This window comes from Rhinolophus ferrumequinum, chromosome 24 (assembly GCF_004115265.2).
Source record: "Rhinolophus ferrumequinum isolate MPI-CBG mRhiFer1 chromosome 24, mRhiFer1_v1.p, whole genome shotgun sequence".
Taxonomy (NCBI): domain Eukaryota; kingdom Metazoa; phylum Chordata; class Mammalia; order Chiroptera; family Rhinolophidae; genus Rhinolophus; species Rhinolophus ferrumequinum.
The window spans coordinates 15,179,785-15,198,180 of record NC_046307.1 but is presented as its reverse complement, the minus strand read 5'-3'; the positions used below and the strand labels follow the sequence as shown (position 1 = coordinate 15,198,180).

At 47.5% G+C, this 18,396-nt stretch overlaps 3 protein-coding genes across 8 annotated transcripts; 1 reads left to right on the top strand and 2 right to left on the bottom strand.

Annotated features, from left to right (window-relative positions):
- Positions 1-302: 302 nt before the first annotated feature.
- On the bottom strand, positions 303-10,565 carry IK (IK cytokine). Its single transcript, XM_033096934.1, has 20 exons — positions 10,428-10,565; positions 9,921-9,987; positions 8,763-8,855; positions 8,202-8,261; positions 7,210-7,377; positions 6,925-7,039; positions 6,393-6,463; positions 6,251-6,297; positions 5,231-5,394; positions 4,269-4,377; positions 3,880-3,919; positions 3,497-3,716; positions 3,231-3,249; positions 2,685-2,763; positions 2,342-2,422; positions 2,036-2,093; positions 1,117-1,205; positions 791-899; positions 580-614; positions 303-491 (listed from the first exon to the last, which is right to left on the bottom strand). The coding sequence occupies exons 1-20, from the start codon at positions 10,441-10,443 to the stop codon at positions 464-466; spliced, it is 1,668 nt and encodes a 555-aa protein (XP_032952825.1). The 5' UTR covers positions 10,444-10,565; the 3' UTR covers positions 303-463.
- A 130-nt stretch (positions 10,566-10,695) lies between these two features.
- On the top strand, positions 10,696-12,594 carry NDUFA2 (NADH:ubiquinone oxidoreductase subunit A2). Its single transcript, XM_033096759.1, has 3 exons — positions 10,696-10,856; positions 10,983-11,089; positions 12,388-12,594. Exons 1-3 carry the CDS (start codon positions 10,756-10,758, stop codon positions 12,477-12,479), a joined length of 300 nt encoding a protein of 99 aa, XP_032952650.1. The 5' UTR covers positions 10,696-10,755; the 3' UTR covers positions 12,480-12,594.
- A 62-nt stretch (positions 12,595-12,656) lies between these two features.
- TMCO6 (transmembrane and coiled-coil domains 6) lies at positions 12,657-18,009 on the bottom strand. 6 transcript variants are annotated; one of them, XM_033096754.1, is made up of 12 exons: positions 17,814-18,009; positions 17,575-17,687; positions 15,948-16,063; positions 15,658-15,841; positions 15,305-15,409; positions 15,065-15,150; positions 14,728-14,862; positions 14,405-14,516; positions 14,104-14,290; positions 13,870-13,964; positions 13,329-13,496; positions 12,657-13,081 (listed from the first exon to the last, which is right to left on the bottom strand). In XM_033096754.1, the coding sequence occupies exons 1-12, from the start codon at positions 17,896-17,898 to the stop codon at positions 12,968-12,970; spliced, it is 1,500 nt and encodes a 499-aa protein (XP_032952645.1). In that variant the 5' UTR covers positions 17,899-18,009; the 3' UTR covers positions 12,657-12,967. The 6 variants fall into 6 exon arrangements, 5 of the variants coding, with proteins under 5 accessions (XP_032952645.1, XP_032952646.1, XP_032952647.1 ...); XM_033096755.1 differs by having other exon boundaries at positions 12,660-13,081; positions 14,728-14,844; XR_004421998.1 differs by lacking the exon at positions 13,870-13,964 and having other exon boundaries at positions 12,688-13,081.
- Positions 18,010-18,396: the final 387 nt, after the last annotated feature.

Here is an 18,396-nt window from a genome sequence, read left to right as displayed (position 1 = left end):
CCCCAATACTCCCCCCCACCAAAAAAAAAAAAGAATAGGCCCCCAAATGGGCCTGAATGAATCTGATATTTGAGACCAATCATCCTTACATTCCTGTATCCACCTCCTGCCCATCAGTGAGAGTCCTCCTCTCCTCCACTGAACACCCTGATTAGTAAACGTCCTTACTGTCTAGGAATCTAGAAACAGCTCAGGAAAGAACTGAGCTTTCTGCATGTGATTTTATACAATCAGTAGAATTAATAGCCACCTTGGTGCCTCAGAAACCCTGAAGAGGGGATGCTCAACACAGAAGACAGCAGGTTAATCAATTTTAATGGAACCAAATGATTATACAGGAACATTTTATATACATTCATTAAAAAAAAAAAAAAAAACACCTTGCAACTTTTTTGGGAATTGTAGAAAGTAAGGAGTGGGGAGCACATCCTGTGAAGATTCCTCCTGGAGTTGGAAATGGAGATTAGTATTTTGGTCTTTTCACTTCAACCCTGCAACAGGAGGAGCAATGAATCAGCGTAAGATCAATACACTAAGCAATTCCCATCAAGCCTGCAGAGGAAGAATGCTGCTCCTTACCCATCAGCTTCCATCTTCTTCCTCTTCTCAATGATCTGCAAAAAGGACAGTCATAGTTGACAGTTCTGCTGCCAGGCTAAGCCCACCTGAGGCCCAAGGCTGACCACTCTCCTACTTCCATGGCTCTCCAACCCTTTGCCTGTCCCTGGTTCTGTGGACCAGTGTCTCCTCCCAGCTGAAAACTTCCCAACAGAGAGGCAGTCCCACTTACTGCACTAATCTTTTTCCATTGGCGATCAAGCTCTGCCTTGTCATTGGTTTCCTTGAAGCGCCTGGTTTTCCGCCCTTCAGACATCTTGATGCCATATTGGAATGCAGCCCTAAGACAAAAAAATGGGGGGGCGGGGAAGGGATGGCACAATTTGGGGAAGAAGGCATCAGAGGTTGCATAGCAGTAGCAAAGTGTTCCCGGGGGCCCTGTGAGCAGAGAACCTATTTGGAAATGTCTCAGCCAGACTACACCCTCTAACCTGGTGTGGGCTAGTCCACCCATCGCCATCCCTCTCCTCACACCCTGGCTGTTTAGTACCAACTCACTTGGGCAAAGCCTCCTTGTTGTTCATATACTCGCTGTATTCCTCCTGGGTATCAAAGTCCCAGCGGCCTAAAGGGCCCTTCTTGTTACCCTGTTGCAAGACAGAACAGGAGACAGGGAAGGAAGAGATGTCAGTGGCAATGGAGTTTTAGCCCTTGATTAAAGCCAGGCTCTCCCACAGTCCCAGATTTCTTCATTCATAAATCCTACCCTAATAAATAATAAATGCTTACTATGTACTTATTATGTGCCAGGTATTATTTTACACCTATCTTATTTAGGTGTACACCTATCTTATTTAATGCTCTCAAAAACTTACTAAGAGAAAATATATTTCTCTTCATTTTCCTGATGACAAAACTGAGGCATAAGTGGAAAAATACGTTGAAAAGGTCACAAAACTAATAAATGGCAGACCTAAGTTTAAGCAAGGCTCCATGATGGAATTAAACCATGATCTTAACCATTGCAGTACACAGAGAACAAGGAAAAAGTAGATGAAATTTTTCACCATTAATGGTGTTAGTGTTTGTTGAATTTGGTTTTTGTTTTCATTTTAAGACTTGGAGGAAAATTTCAATACTGGCTGGAATAAAATTCAATTATTTTCTAAAGACTGCAATTCCTTCTGTCCTTTCTACTTATGCACTAAAGGCTTGTTTACTGCCTACCATGGAAATCAAAGCCTGGCACTTTGTAAGAAATAAAAGGAAATATATTTTTGGTGCTCTCATTTGATCTTGTACACTTTAAAACAGTTAAGCTGTGACGACCCCACAGTGCCACTGATCCCATGACTGCAGCTGAGGGAAGGTGAGGACGGACCAGTAAAGGAGGCACAGATCTCCTGGGAGTGGGGAAAGGGAGAGGTACTAAAGAGTAGCTGCCCAAGAGCCCTCCCCCATCCTCCCAACTCCACACCTGGTCCATTTTGCTGTAATCCACCTCTTCGTCACTGTCTACAGCCATGTCATCCATCCTAAAGAGAAACAAGTTAAACAGATGGTGTAGACCCAGACTCCTCTGCTTCATCTGGAAACCTACCCGGGTAAGAGGCTATATGTCTAGGCAGGACCATCCCCTAGGCCTCCCACTCAGAGCCTAACAGAATAGTTCATCCAAGTAAGAAATACCCCTGGATCCCAGCAAATCAAATTTCCACCTCACCCCCTATCCCACTCGTTCTCCAATCATCCCAGTCTCCCCTCTTTAAAACGTCTCACGTACGTGGCGGGGTAGCATTCAGCGTAACTGTTGGACATGCCAAAGAAATCTCCCAGCTGCTTCTTGTCCTCTGGCTTCTTTAGCATATGCTATGTTAAAGAAAATAATTCTGCCTGTAGCAGAAAAGCTTCAAGCAGGAAGGGTCAAGGGCTAGAAGCCCCAACTTGAAAACTCTACGGCGAGGACTGTGGATTTGAATGGGTCCTCTGAGAAAGGGAAAAGCCTCTGTCAAAATTCAACACAAAAGGCAAGGAGTGGGGCTGTGGGCAAGCAGGGAGGCAGGTGGAGCTGGAATGAAGAGAGAACAACTCTCTAGAACCCAGGAACATATTGAAATAAAGGATATGATTCAGTGCCTTCCCAGCCAGCAGAACCAGCAAACTTTTCATTGATCGATTTGATCAGCTCCTTGGCAGACCCAGGTCCTGGGGGAAAGAGAACTCTATTAAGACACTGAAACGAGGAACTTACAACCTCTTCTCTATAACCCACTTCCAACCTGCAGCTTTCATAAAGACAGTTTTTTAAAGCAACAGAACCCTTTTAGCTAACAAAATTTTAATCAAATCCCAACTGATAATGAGCTTCTCTGGTTGAGATGGGGCAGTGTGCCCAGACTACTGCCCGCTCAACCTGCCTGCCATCCTCAGAATCCCACAGGTGGAGGAATTATATCTAAAGGGTAAATATGCCCCACCATTGCCCAGAAAGATCGGGGAAACTCCAGACTCATCTTCTGTCTTTTTAGTACAGCAAGACATGGATCTTATGAGAACCCAGAACCATCAAGTTCCCCAAGCCCACCCTTGCCAGGTGAGCTCAAGGTCAGACTCTCAGCCAGGGGAAAGGAGGACTGCCAGATCCCATGCAAGATGCCTTGGATACAACCCACCTTTGTCAACGTCCATGGGCTAGAAAGAAAATAGAAACTGAAGTGAGTGTCACCATGAGGGATTCCCACTCGTTCTTCCCCCAAGTCTGAATCAATTCCCTACCTCCTCTTGCCCCCATTTCTAGAATGGTTCCTACCCTGGATTAGTTGACCCAGCTGCTGCTATGGAGCCATGAGGTATCAATACACCAGAGGGGTCCTGTAAGTGGCTGGGCGGGCAGAGAGATAGGCACCTCCACCACCTGGTACCAGGGGCCACATCTCACCTCATCGTCCACTTTTGGCTTCTCAAAGTAGCTGTGTCTCTTCTTTTCTTCCTCTCTCTCTCGGTCCCGCTCCCGCTCCCGGTCTCGTTCTCGCTCCCGCTCTCTGTCACGGTCTCTGTCTCTCTCCCGATCACGCTCCCGTTCCCGGTATCTCTCCCGCTCCTTGTCCCGAGGTGTCTTGGTTGTGGAGGGCACATAATCCCCAATGTCTTCGAATATACTAAGAAAACAGATTATCACTGGCTGCCAAAGTCACACACACACTTCCACTTCTCCTGGCCATTTCTCCAGATTCTCACACCAACGCCTCCCCAAAATGCCAAAGACAGAAAACAGAGCCCCCTTCTTCCCTCAGATCAGGTGACAGGGGCTAGGATACATACTTCATGTCAGCCTCAGGGGGTTTCTTCTCTTCCAGCTTCCCTAAAATGTAAAGACAGGAATGATAAAAACTCCTCGGTTAATTCCCATTCAGCCTTGCCATGCTCTCTAATTCTCAATGCCCTTTTAAACATCTTCTGTTCATAAGGTGGGACAACAAAAGGTACCCATACTCTCCCTCCTCTTGCCTCAAAATTGACCATTGCCTCCCGGGTGGGTCAAACAGACAGAATTTGGATATAATCATCTCTTTGCCAGTGTACTCCATTGCTCCCATTTTTCTTTGTTCCCCAGGAGAATGTTTTGGAGACAGAAGTTTCCAGGAGATCTTGGTTCCATGCTCAAATGTTCCTCCAGGGGTAAGGTTTCTCTCCCTAACCCTCCAGGTTACCTTTATCCTTCTTCTTGAGCTTCTTGTTTCGAGTACCCTGCCTCAGATAGGAAAGGATCTGGGTGAGCTTGCTGATGACAATGTCATTTGTGGTCAGTGTGGTCTGGGCCTGAAAACCCCAAGAAGCAAGAATGTTATCCCACTGAGCAGGAAACTCTTCATGTATTCATTCATTTGCTTAACAAATTGAAGGGTAAGTTAAAACTCGCTAGATGAAGACTGGGAAAGGAGGTATTGTAGAAGGACATTCCAGACAAATTAAAGAGCATGCACAGAGGCCTGGGTGAAAAGTGGTTCCAGCAAATTCAAGAAAGCCAGGATGACTGGAAAACAAACAGGGAAGCACAGTGAAAAAAGGGTGGAAAGGCCAGAAGTTGAGGAGACTCATAGGCCATAATAAAGATTTTGCTCTTTATTCTAACAGTGAGAAACCATTGAAAGCTTCTAAACTGTGGTGAGACAAAAATTCGCGTTTTGAAATGATCGCTCTGGCCACGTGTAAAAAGGGGATGGGGAGATTGGGTTGGGGGTGATGGCTAAAAAGTTCAGGTTTCTTTTTGGGGTGATGAAAATACTTTAAAATTGATTGTGATGACAGTTGTACACTTCTATGAATATACTAAAAGCCATTGAATTGCACACTTTACAGGGGCAAATTTTATGGCACATGAATTACATCTTCGTAATAATTAAAAATAAATAAAATACTGCAAGGGAACCCGAGTAGAAGCGGAGAAACCAACTAGGAGCCTCTTTTAATACTTCTAGCAAGAGAGGCTTAGACTAGAATGTTGTTGGTGGAGATGGAGAAAGGTGCATGGATTCAATTGAGATTTAAGAGTTAGAAAGCAGACAGGACTTAGTGATGGTTTACATGTGGTTGATGAGACCTGGGGCAGAAATGAGGTGGATTCCCAGGTTCGGGGCTCACGTGAAAGGCTCTCAGGATTCAGGTCACTCACCTCCATGGTGGGGCAATCAGCTTTGCTGCGGATAAGAGTGGTGGGGATGTCCGTGTCAGCGTACTCATCATCCAGGTCTACTACGTAGGCCATGCGGCCCGGCAGGAACAGCTCATTCCGCTCGTATGCCTTGCTCTTGAAGAGCATGCGGTAAACATTGCGGCCTAGAAAAAAAGGAAGAGCAGCAAGTGGCAATGAGAACCTTCTACAGTAACAGCTGCCATTTACTAAGTGCTTACTTTGTGCCAGCCACCAGGCCAACTGCTATGCATGCTTTGCTTCGCTTCATTCAGTCTTCACAGCAGCCCTGTGAGGTGGGTGTTATTAATTGCCTTTTAACTAGAAAGAATACTAAGGCTGAGAGTTAAGTGATTTACCAAAAGTCACATAGCTACCAAGTGACAGGACAAAGAACGAGGCCCAGGCAGTCTCACTCCAAAGCCTGAGTTCCTATCCACTCTTCTACATTGCCTTCTCAAGGGCACTACGTGCCCAGCATGGAAGAGGTTCAAGGTAATACTGCTGATGATGGAAACACCAGCTCTACCACTTGCTCAACGTGATAGGCACATTGCATATGTTACTCCTCTTCATCCCAATAATCCCATGAGGTGAACATTAACCCCATTTTTGCAGATGGACAAACAGGTGCTGAGAAATGAAGTCACTTGCCTAAAAAAGTCACATGCCTGTGTGGTTTCATCATCAGGACTCAAACCCAGGTCTCTCTGACTGCAAATTCTGAGCTTTTAATCACCAACAATGCTACCTTCCTTAACGTGTAGGCCCCAATCTGAAAGAGCTTCCAACCTAACTGAAGAGACATTAATAACATATATGAAACAATTAAGTCCACATCTAAATTCTGTTAGAGTATTTTATGAGAACTAGCTAGTTTGGAGGCAAAAGAGAGAGGAAAACAGGCTGAGGGAAAGGGGAAGCATATCCTGCGCAGAGCATTAAAATTCCCTACAATTCACCTAGAATGCAGAGCCACCAGTGTAGAAACTCTGTACTCACCTAAACGTGTTTTGAATTCAATTTTATTTTCAGGATCCTCATCTTTCCTGAAAAGATAAAAATATATGTATTTTTGCTAAATGTGTCCCTACTTTAGGTTCCACCTTTCTAAACTCTCAAGTTCTCCCTTTTGTTTACTTACTTGGTTTCCTTCTGGGGCTTTTCCATTAGTTCTTCCTCCTCTTTCTCTTTGCTGGCAATCTCAGCTCGTACCTAATAGGAAAGCAAGTAGGGTTTAGACATTTTTCAGTTTACATATATTGACTGAATACCACTATACCACACTGTGCCAGGAACTAAGAATTCAATACTAAATGATATAATCCTTGCCCTGATAAAACTTATAGCAGGAGAGAGAGACAAATTAAACAACTAAACAACAAAATCAGATAACTGCTATGATAAGTGAAATAGAAGAGGTATGCAAGGGTGCAGGAGGTGGGAGGTGAGGAAAGGGGGTCTTAGCATATCTGGGTATTTAAGACAGGTTTCCCCAAGAAAATAAAATTGAGGCTCAGACTTAAAGAATGAGTAGCAATTAGTCCTACAAAGCGGCCACCGTTCACCCTTCTAGATAGTCTGAAGTAACAGCAATCTCCCTCCTCACCTCGAAAGGCCCATACGAGAGCATTCAGCACTCTAGTATTACTCTCCACTCACTCACCAAGGCTCACCTTTTGAAGCAGAGCAAAATCCAAGCCTTTCACCAAATGGGTGTGTTCCATGTCACCACCCAAGAATTTGGACTCTTGGATCAACTGTCTTCTTTTCTCTGCAGCTGATTTGTCCCTGTATAATTAAAGAGACCACGTTAGAACAGTCCTTTGTGGATAGCAAGTGCATCCTGAAATGGCGTACTGTGGGCTCCAGAGCAGGGAAAGTGTGAGGAAGAATTCACATTGCGATTGTGTGGCTCTGGGATGCTGAGGGAACCATGCCTTGGCACCCTCGGTACTCACGCCTCAGCAGTGGGGCCCACAGCCCTGTAGTTCGCTGTGGTGCTGATCAGCTCAGTTTCCTCATAATCTTTGTTCACACCATCTCGCCGTTCCTTGGCACGGTCCCGGTACTTCTCCGCCAGTTCTCTCTCTCTCTCAATTTCTTGTTGGCGAAGTTTGGCATAATAACTGACCAAAGAAAGGCAAATTTGTCAGGCTCACCAGCTGCTATCCCAAAGTCAACAGAACTGTTCCTGCCTGTTTCCCTACACCTTCATCCAACTCTTTATGATGAAACCTCATGTATGTCCTGATAGAACTGCTGACCACCTCTTAACAATCCTCAAAATTACAACCACAGCATCTTCCGGCTCACAGATACATTGTTCCAATGCTACCTCAGGGCACTCCATCTGTCACTTTAGAATTCGTTAATGCCACCCAACTCTATATCATTGAGTGTTTACAGGTATGAGACTTTTCCCTACAGCAACCATGAAGCCATCTGATTTTTTTATCACCTTCCAAGTTTCAACAAAAAATAAATTGTTCCTTGCCGGTCCTCCCCAAGAAGAGAGGAAAAAGCAAAGTAAAGGTCCAGAAAGTTTGGTATCATGTAAATGATGATGATGGCAGCCAAGACTTATTCGGTGGTTACTATCTGCCAGGCACTATCACATTACATGCATTATCACAGTTGACCCTCATGACAATCTGCTAAGAATTATCATCACTATCTCCTTTTTACCAGGGAGAATACTGAGGATTAGAGAGGTTAAGCAAAATGCCCAAAGTTATCCAGCTAGAAACTGGTCAAGATGAGATTAAAACACCACAGACTGACTTCAAACCCTTAAACGGCCACTCCATATATCACTCCTGTCCACTATGAAAGCGGAAAACCTTTAGAGAATAAAGGAAAACCTCAGTCTCTAGCCTCATAACTAGCCCCTATTCCTTTCCCACAAACACTATCCACATTAAAACCCAACAGTCCTCCATCCTTCCTTCACCTTTTCTTTTTCCTCCTTCGTGCAGCTGGGTCTTCATCCTCATTGTACTCCCTTGGCATCCTAGAAGAGAAATATTAGCAAATATTAGTAAAATATTGCCACAGCCCCAGAAATCCCAAGAAGTGGCCTTAAGAACTGAAGAAAGGTCTAGAACACTGACCAAAGCAACAGTTTCAATAGGTCAGAGATCCATGTCAATATTTGTATTGAGTGGTTCTCAAACTTTAGAGAGAAAGCATCACAACTACCTGAAAGACTGTTAATATTATGTATTCCCAAATATCTGTCCCAGAATCTGAGTCTGTGGGGACTGGAATGGGCCCTGAAATCTGCCCACTTAAGTACCAGTAGCAATTCTAGTACAAGTGGTCCACGGAACATACTCTGAGAAAAAGTGAGACCCTAGAACATGCCAGTCTCCACTGGAGCTTCAATCTCCAGAGGAAGAGAATCAGAACCACAGACTTCAAAAAAGAACTAGCCTTCCAGTTCCTAAGACATCTAGATTAGTAGATTTTCTGTAATGAGATGGGAGACAGCTTGAATCACCCCAAAGCTTACTCATGATGACGTGATTTAGAGGGCGGTGCAGAGGTAGGTGCAGCCCTTGGGGTCATGAGAAGTTTCCTGAAGTCTTCATTGGTGAGTTTTGATCTAGAAGGCACAAAGATTTTAAAAATTAGTACCCAGTAAGAACTAGAAAAGGAATATGTAAAAAACATGGTTAACTGTACTGGAAATCAGGGAACTACAAATTAAAACAAAGACATGCCACTTTTAATGCATCAGTGTTATTAAAAAGTTTGATAAATTAAGTATGCATAAGAATTTGGGAAGGTTTTATACCGCTGATGGGAATGTAAGTCAGCATAGCCTACTGGAGGGCAAGTTAGCAATATCTATTAAAATTTCAGTGTGCATTTCCTATAACCCAGCAACTCCATTCATCTACACATTACCAATTACTGGCATGTGTATAAAAAGGAGGTTCAATTATAGCTTTGAAAACAAAACTTGCTAACAACCTAAATGTCCATTAACTGGAGACTAAATAATCTGTGACAGTGTTTTCTAAATGTGGGGCAGATAGCATTGATAGTACAAGAGATAATTTTAATTAGTACAAGAGTGACAAGGACTCACTCCTTGACCAAACTTTAGTCAGATTCCGTTTAGCCCCCTTCCAACTGGGCCTCTTCATTGGCCTGCTGAGCCTGGTCTTAGCAAAAGAAAAAAGCAAGCAGCCAAATAACATACGTACAATATAACACCATTTAATTTAATTTAATTATTTTAACTCACGAAGCAATGAGATATTTTCCTCAGATATACATGTATGTATATAAATGCATTAAAAAAATAGGGAGAGAAAAGTTACACATGAAAAAGGTTACAATGGTTACCTCTAAGAACAGGACCGGAATTGGGGATGTTGATCAAAGCGAATTTTACCCTTATTTCTGATGTTTTCATTTTCTACAAGAATTAATTCCTATGTAATGTGTAATTAAACATCAACTTTAAATACTAGCACTCTCCATGCCAGAATTTCCCCTCTAATACTGTTATGCAATTGACTTGATCCAGTTAAAGGGGGAAGTAGTACAAAGTTTTTTTGATCATCCTTGCTGAGGAGACATTCAGAATTCTTTTACCATCACCTCCACCACTCTACTCATTGCCCAACTCATTGCCATGGTTCTAGATCAAAACACTCACTGGTGGAAGGAGTGAGGATCGTCCACATCGTGGCCATCTGGGGCCAAAGGGTTGGAGAACGGCTCGCCTAAGAAAATGAATTGACATTAATCAATCTCTTTTGTGTGAGGTCCCATGCAAAAGTTGGGGATATAGCAGTGAATAGTAGGGAGTCCACAGGAGGGGGCCCCTAAACCAGCGCTGGAGGGTCAGCAAAGACTTCCTGAAGATGACATCTAAGATACTACGTGAAAGATAAATTGACGCAACCCAAGACTAAGTGATATGGGGCAGGGGGATGAGGGGTCAAGTTCACAGATAAACCCCACCTGTCGTCACTCGGGGAAAAGACGAGGATTAGGGACAGAGTCTGGAGCTGCCCGCCCTGCCTCGGGGCCCAAAGGCTTCTCCAGGCTCCAAGCGTCACTCCGGGCCCTTCTCCACCCTGGCCTAAGTTCTGAGGCCAAAATAACCCGCCAAGTGTCCCGAGTCCCGCAGGGTAGAAAGGGCAGATAACCTGAGACTTACTATCTCGTTCCGGCATTTCGTCCGCGGTGTTTCAACGCCAGCTAGGACGGAGACTCCAACAACAACACGGTAGCGACAGCCTTTTCCCCACAATGCACCTCCGAAAGCGACCCACAGTGCCTTGCGTTCCGCAGCCTTTCGGAACCCGCCCATCCGACGCGAAATTGGAGGAAACGCGACTGGTGCCTTACAATGCTTTTATGGCATTGGCTAAACTTGACCCGCCCCCTACCTCAACCAACCTATCGCGGGGCCTGGAGGATCCGCGATTGGTCCTTCTGGAGAATTTGGCTGGAAGACCTGACCAGGGGATTAGATAGCAGCAGAGATGGCGGTCGCTGCGGCGAGTCGAGGGGTGAGTGCCAAGCTGGCCCTACGAGAGATTCGCATCCACTTGTGCCAGCGCTCGCCGGGCAGCCAGGGCGTCAGGTGAGGAGCAGCGCGTGGTGAGGCGGGCGGGCTTCGGGGCGCCGGGGTCACGACCTCGACCTCCCAGATATTTGGGGAGGCCCGCGCCCACACAGCACGCGCGGGGCGCTTTCTCCGGCCCCGCAGGGACTTCATCGAGAAACGCTATGTGGAGCTGAAGAAGGCGAACCCCGACCTACCCATCCTAATCCGCGAGTGCTCCGATGTACAGCCGAAGCTCTGGGCCCGCTACGGTGAGTGCCGGACTCGGGGGATACGGGACCCCCGTGGGGAAACAAGGACTTGAGAAGAAAAAGGGCCGCGCAAGGTCAAGCATAAACGTGTGGAGACTGGAACTCAGACTTCGGCCTTGCTTTTGACCTTGCTGACAATAAGGAAATTTACATTCTTAGAGCTATAGAATGCTTTGTGTCCTGGGTTAACAGTGTGGGGAGGCGGGCCCGGTCCTGCGTAGGGACAGGAGCTGTCACTTTGTAATTCAGAACAGGTTTCCGATATGGGAGAAGAGATGCTGGTCAATTCTCTTCAATGTAAGTCCTTCCACGTCTGGAAGGACCGGCACTACCTGGGCAGTGCTGATCCAGGTAGTGTTACAATCTCAATAAGGAAAACCTAAAATAATGATTGTGTTGAGCACTTACTGCTAGACTGTGGTGCTTTGCTGCCTAAATCTCATTTAATCTTCATTCACTATATGAGGGGGTGTTATTGTAGAAATTAGAAACCTGAATCAAAAATTTTACAGAACATACCTAAGGTTATGTAATTGGATAGAACAGGTTTGAGCCTTTATTTTTGTTCCCCCTTTCTACAATGCACTTCTGCCAGATATCCATGGCTGACTTTTTATTATTCAGCTCTGAGCTTATATATCATCTCCTCAGAAAGGTATTCCCTGACCAGTTATGTAACATCACCCCCAGACCCTTTTTTATCATATTACCTTTCATTTTACCGCAATCTGAAAATTATCTTGTTGCCTGACACATAGTAGGCAGGCAAAAAATGTTTATCGTATTAGTGGTATTTTCACCACTTTTAACTACATCTTGCCCAAAGAATGTCTGGAGGAAGAGGGGAGTCACACCTAAGGCAGATTGGTTCTAACAGTGGAGGTCTATAGAAATACCAGGCACTAAAAACAGGAGGAGGAAAAAGGTTCTCTTAACAAAAGCCAGTAGACTAGAGGAGATGGACTCAAATAACTAATGTATTGTCCTAGATGGACTATGGGAGCCACAGAATGAGCACCAGCCAAGGCTTCCATGCACTGCTCCAATCAATGGTTAATAATAAATGCCTACCGAGCCCCTAGAAACTTCCCTGAAACACCTTCCTTACCATGTGGCCACCCACAATCAGCCAAAGTTCTAGTTGGACCTGGCCTTCCTAGATGTGTTTGAGACCCACTGGATAAATTCTAGGCATACCTTTACTACCTTTCCAATCTATAAGTTGATGACAAAGACTTGTTATACTTTGGTAGCCCCACGTGCAGAGTGGATACTTAGTGACCTCCCTCTCTCCCCAGCATTTGGCCAAGAAAAGAATGTCTCTCTGAATAACTTCAGTGCTGATCAGGTAACCAGAGCCCTGGAGAATGTGCTAAGTGGCAAAGCCTGAAGCTTCCACTGAGGACTGAGCAGCAACCCCACAGCCTGGGTGGGCTCTGCTGCACTGACTACAATGGAAAAATGTATTCTTCTGTTCTCTATAAAGCTTGTGCTGTAAGATGCTCTCAGGATGTGCTTTTCCTCATTCCACTCTCTACCCTTTATCATACAACCACTGAGGCAAAGCAGTTTATTATAAAAATAAAACTTTATTCTGTCCCATCAAAAGCCGCCAGCTGCTGGAGCAAACCAAAACGGAGAAAGAGATTCCAGGGCCCCAGAATAAGTGGGCCATACTGATTTCCTTCTGGTCCTTCTGCCTAGACAGTGCCAGGTGAAGAGGAGCTGGGGTCCAAAGGCCTTGGCTTAGGTTTAGGTGTGGGAGCAGAGAACATGATGCCTCATTATGGTCCTAACCCCCAAAAGGGGCTCCCTAGGCAAGGAAGCTGGTGGGGGGTGGACAGGAAGGAGTGGAGTAAGTGACATGGAGGAGCCACGTCACCCATGAAGAGCTGTCTGCCGGAGAGCATGCACTCGATCCTGGAGCTGGGCCTCCTCCTCATGCCTTTCCAGAGCATGCAGCCCTGATTGCTGCAGGAAGTCCTGGGCAGCCTGAGGATAGGGAAGAAAAGGATTCAACACCTGGGTCCCTATGCCCTAACACTCAATTCCCACAGCCTAATGGGTTACCCTAATGGCTTATCTAGGGAGAGGTGCATTCCCAACAAGAAGGTGGAGGTTCAGACCCGGAGCCCACATAGGCTAGCCAGACCCAGAAAAGTGACTATAGTTAGGACTGATGAGATGGTGAGACCAGAGGCTTCAGAATGGGGGTTAGCGCCCAGGGCCAGAAACGCACCTCTGGTCGATAGAGGAATAGCAGTTGTAGCAGCTCCAAACTCTGGCCTACTACTTCAGTGTCAGAGAAGGCCAGCGTTTCCAGCAAGGAGGGGAGCAAGGGTCCTGGCCACAGATGCTGGCAATAAGCAGGACCCTTCTCTGCAACGTTGCACAGAACTGTGAGCACCTGCAGACAGTATGTCCCCACAGAGGATGAAAGCCAAGTACAGCAAAAAATATATGGAGTGCTGACCACATGCCCCAGGCACTGTGCTAAGTAATTTTATATGCATATGCATGTTCTGTAATCTACACAGCTACCCTCAGGTAGGATTACTATTCCCAATTATAAATGAGGAAACTAAAGATAAGGTGGTTAACTGATTTGCCCGAGGTTAGTAACTTGTAAACCACAGTTTAGGGACTCACGCCCAGAATGGTCAGACTCTGAAGCCATCCACAACGTACCAGCTGCCAGCTCTCAGCTAAGGGCACTTCTGAACTCCCACTCTTTATACTTGGGCCACTAGACCTTAGACTCGGATGGCTCCAATACCTACCAATACGCTCACCACATTAGATACTGGCAACAACTGCAAGAGGGGCTCAATCAGATCCAGGGAAAGCAAGGAGGTACAGAAGCTAGGGCTGTTTGCTGGAAGGGAAAATGTCAGGGTGAAGTCTAATTGAGGCCTGAAACCACCCCTTCCTAATTCCACCCACCTCAGCCCAAGCCACAAGGAAGTCTTCCCAGGATCTCAAGATCTAGGCCTAGCAGACTTTACGGTGCATACCGGTGAGGTTGTTAAGGAGCCAGAGGCCCTCAGGAAGCAGGCTGGGCTGTTTCTGGAGAAAGAACTGCAGAAGGATAAATAAGGCAGCCACAACACGCTCATCTCTGAGCTGCACTTGCCCTCCCACAGCCTCCACTACAGCCTCTGTTAGCAAGTTGCTTAGACACCGGAGCACAGGACACACCAGCTGTAACAACAAGTTGGGGATCAGGTTTAAGTTAGAAGGGGTTACCTGCACCCTGGAGGAGGAGCAGAGTAGGAAGAAAGGTAGCAGAGATTTGGACCTGTCCTCTTCACCTACCAGCTCCAGTCCTGCATTCTCGGATCTCTGGACAGCCCCCGCCAAGTCCAAGAGCAGCAGCCCCAGAGTGGACAGAGCCCCATGGGTGATGAGCAGGGCATTGTTCACCTGGCTGGGCAATAGGAAGCAAGTAGTCACTACTCAGCCAATCCCACCTTTAAGTTGGCAAACAGCCTAGGTGTGTGGGTTTCCTGGGTTCCAAGAAGAGAAGACCATGGAAGGAAGAAAACACAATTCCAGAAACCCAAGTTCAAAAACCCGAGTGTCATGAAAGGAGCCCTGGGGGAGGTCTGTGGCACTTTCCCAACTGGCCTCTGCGTTACCTGCAGATGATATAGTGAAGGCACCAGGCAAACTCGACAGCGACCTCAGGGTTCAGCTTTGGGCCAGGTTGCAACAGTTGCAGCATGTGCTGGGGGAGAGTGGAGCCCAGGACAGAGCTGCCAGCAGAAGTAGAGCTGTGAGTAGGAACCATGGAAGGCAAGATGCCAGTCGCTCTTTCCAAACCCTAATAGGTGGGAAAGTGTCTAAACCCAAAGCCCTTCCCAGCCAGACACACGGAGTTAAATGTGCAACAGCTTTGGAAACAGAATCACGCATCTAGGGGCTACTGCCAAGTGGGTCAACCCTGCCTGCACATCTGGAGATAGTTTTACTTACGGGATGATCTTCTCTGGCGCTTCCTTAGCCTGCAGGAGCTGGGACAAGGCATATCCAAGGGCTTCCAGCACAGTCAGATGGGGGGACTAGAAGGAGACACGGTAGGGATCAGACTCTGGAAGGTCAGATTTCCTGAGACTCAACCTCTTAGGCTGAAGATGCCTAACCACAGCAGCTGGGGCAAGTGGAAAGAAGTGAGGGGAGGGGTGCCCAGGGAGGAAAAAGAAGGTGGACACTCACCTGGATGCAGGCAGCCAAGGCTGGAACAATGCCCTGTGGCAGGAGCTGCCTTCTCACAGCTTCACTCTCCACGATCAGGTTCCCCAGTGTATACAGACAGAGCTCCTGAGAGCAGGACAACAAAAGCACTGGACGTGGCTCAGTTCAGGCCAAAATGGGGGCGGGGGTGGGGAGGATGGAGTAGCTCTGTCCTTAAGGCTCTAGGCACAAAGAAGTGGGGGGTGACAGGTATGTGTATGGCTGTGGGAATCGGGAAACAGGGTTTCTTCTCTCTACCTGCCAGCTCAAACTTGATCTAAAAGAACACTTTCTAAACTCAAGCCAAGAACAAGGTAGGAAGAGACAGGGCTTACTATCAAGTCTGAGCTGTGACCGGAGACGTAGGTGAGAAGGTAGGAAGTGGCTGGCAGGCAGGCCTCAGCCACCGCAGACTGCTCAGAATGAGAGAGCTCATGAAGGCACCGAGCCGCCTCAAGCTGCAGCAGGGCCTGGTTGCTGGTCAGAAGCCCGACCAGGGTCCGCATGCTGCCCTCCAGCCTACATGAGTGAGCACCAGAGCCATGCTCAGCCTGTGGCCCACCCCGTCCACACTCCTATCCATCCCTCAAAGCCCCAGCCACTCACTCTCACCACCCACACTGACCCGATGAAGGTCTGCTGCGTCTCTGGGTGCTGCAGGCCTCGACGAAGGGTGACCAGAGCCCTCTCTCTCTCCTTTTCCTCTGTCCCCCGCTGGGATAACCGCAGGAACTGCTGGATCTAGAGCCCAGGGCAGGGAGAGGAGAGATGGCACAGTTGCCAGAAAGCAAATCATGAGTCCTGCTCTGCTCACTTCACCTGTGAGCCCTCCAGTGTTGCACTATCCCTAGAACTTGTCATTCACACTAATATGGCTAATAAGTGGACAGAAGGAGAGTGGACAGAAGAGGGAATCAGGACTGGGTTTAGTACCGGCCCTGAGACTTCCTCTACAAGGGACCCAAATCTTTTTCTCACCTGGAATATGGGAATAACATCTATCCCCATCTTCCTACAGGGTTATTTCAAGGATAACATTTTAACCTCTCAGCCTGGCATAACCTACCCCTCCAGTCATTCTCCCTATGCGACAACACCTAGCATAACATGACTTCTTAATGCTGCCGAGATTTTGACCAATCTATATCTTCTGCCTGGCATACCCTCCCCAGGTCCTCCATTCCCTTCAGATTTCTGTTCCTGTCACTGCCTCTGGGAAATTAGCTCTTTCTGGCTTCCTTTGGCAGACTTAGGGGTTTCTATTGTGTCTCATGTTGCCTTCATGACAGGTGGTAGCACATCTGTCTCCTTCACTGGGCTGTGAACACTTCAAAGAAAGGAACTTTTCATCTTTGTGTACTTCAGTACCCTGCAGTGTCTTGGCATAAAGCACACACTAAATATATGGTATAACTTAGGCACCTGTGAGTACTTTGTAAACTACATACGTAAACCTAGACAATTCAAATGCAGGGGAAGTCCAATGCTTGCTGAATGAATAAACAAGCTATAACCATTCTTCCATTCACTTATTCGATAAGCACTGAGTATCTACCACATGGCAGATACTGTTCAGGCATCTGAGTTTTCAGTGATGACAAAGATAGGGTCTAGGTTCCCATGGTTTTAAAGTCTAGTTGGAGAAATAATTAACAAGCAAATGAACAATTAGACAGTATGATTAATATTCTGCAAACAGCTGTCAGGACAGAATACCAAAAGGGACCCACTTAAGATGAAGCAAATGGAAGGCCTTGAGACAGGAAAGAGCCTGGTATATTGTTCCAAGAACTGAAAAGGGGCCAGTTTGGCTGAGATGAGTAAGCTGATAAGTTTGGAGGCAGGGAGAGGTTAGACCATGCTAGACTTTATAGGTCACAGGAAGGATTTTGGTCTCTGTGTCTTTAAAAGACTCATCTGATTGATGTATGGAGAATGAACCTGAGGGTGGCAAGCATAGAAGCAGATGACCGGTTAGGAGGCTGCTGTAAGTATCCAGAGGAGGGTGGTGGGTGCTGCGAAGACGAGGCACGTAAAGACTCCAGAGGTAAAAATCGGCTAGGACTCCATAAAGTATTGATGTAGGAATGAGGGTCGGAGTTGTGGAGGGTGATACCCGTTTCTGTCTTGGCCCACTGGATAGGTCGAGTTCTGCAGGGACCGCGTTCAGGTTTGGAGACGGATCTCGAGTACTCGAGGAAGGAATCTGGCTCCAGCTAGTGTAGACTTCACCACGCACCCTGCCCCCTTACCTCAGTTTCCCCGAGGATCGGGGCCACACATCCCCCGTCGGCTTCCTCTGGGGCGTCATCTCTCAGTAGCCTCTTGCTAACAAGCTGCTGCTCCCTCCGCGCCTTCCGCAGGGCTGGGGATAAAGGCGCGGGCTGAGGTGGAAGGGGCACCCAGGACCCCGAACCCCGTCTCCCACCCTCCTCATCCTGTCTCCCAGCGCCAAACCCCCATCCTCCCGTGTTCCCTCGCCGGCCCGCACCTGCCTCCCGCTCCCGCCGGCGGCGTCTTAGCTCTTCCACCCCGCAGCCCACTGGCCTGAGACGGCCGTGCCGTTGACTCCACATGGTGAAGCTGGAGGAAATTCGCAACCAGCGAAAGGCCGGGAATAGAAACCCCAGGCCTAGAACGTGGCGCGCGGGTCGCGCAGCCGCAGCGCAGGTCTGAAGGGGAGGAGCGAGCGGGCGGGGCTACGCGCGAAGTGAAGGCGGGGCGGAGCGAGGGGGCGCAGCCAGGGGCTGGGGCTGGGGCGGGGGGCGGGGCGGCGCGGAGGGAGAGTGGGATGGAGGGAAAAAGGGGAGAGTGGAGAAGGAAGGGGCGAAGGCCAAAGGTGGGTTGGGACCCGGGCGGAAAGTCAGTAGCGTCACCAACCGCTCAGCAAACACAACCTCCCCACTCCTAACACACGCTAGAGAAACATTCAAAACTACCCCAAGCTCTAGGAAGATACAAGATGCCATTTCACCAATAACTGGACTCCCACTGATGAGCTCTGGCTACATGCTGGCCAAGTGTTGCCGTATTAAATGTTCGCCATAACAATTACCCCCATTTTACAGGTGAGG

Excerpts from the sequence above, each read along its gene's own strand:
- NDUFA2 (XM_033096759.1), top strand. The coding sequence starts at position 10,756 with ATGGCGGTCGCTGCGGCGAGTCGAGGGGTGAGTGCCAAGCTGGCCCTA. Across the intron at positions 10,857-10,982 it reads CCGGGCAGCCAGGGCGTCAG|GGACTTCATCGAGAAACGCT; the intron begins GTGAGGAGCAGC and ends CCGGCCCCGCAG. Across the intron at positions 11,090-12,387 it reads GAAGCTCTGGGCCCGCTACG|CATTTGGCCAAGAAAAGAAT; the intron begins GTGAGTGCCGGA and ends CTCTCTCCCCAG.
- TMCO6 (XM_033096754.1), bottom strand. The coding sequence starts at position 17,898 with ATGTGGAGTCAACGGCACGGCCGTCTCAGGCCAGTGGGCTGCGGGGTG. Across the intron at positions 15,410-15,657 it reads GTCACAGCTCAGACTTGATA|GAGCTCTGTCTGTATACACT; the intron begins GTAAGCCCTGTC and ends TCCTGCTCTCAG. Across the intron at positions 13,082-13,328 it reads TATTCCTCTATCGACCAGAG|GCTGCCCAGGACTTCCTGCA; the intron begins GTGCGTTTCTGG and ends CCCTATCCTCAG.
- IK (XM_033096934.1), bottom strand. Across the intron at positions 6,464-6,924 it reads ATTTTGCTCTGCTTCAAAAG|GTACGAGCTGAGATTGCCAG; the intron begins GTGAGCCTTGGT and ends CTTTCCTATTAG. Across the intron at positions 2,094-2,341 it reads GCTGAATGCTACCCCGCCAC|GATGGATGACATGGCTGTAG; the intron begins GTACGTGAGACG and ends GTTTCTCTTTAG.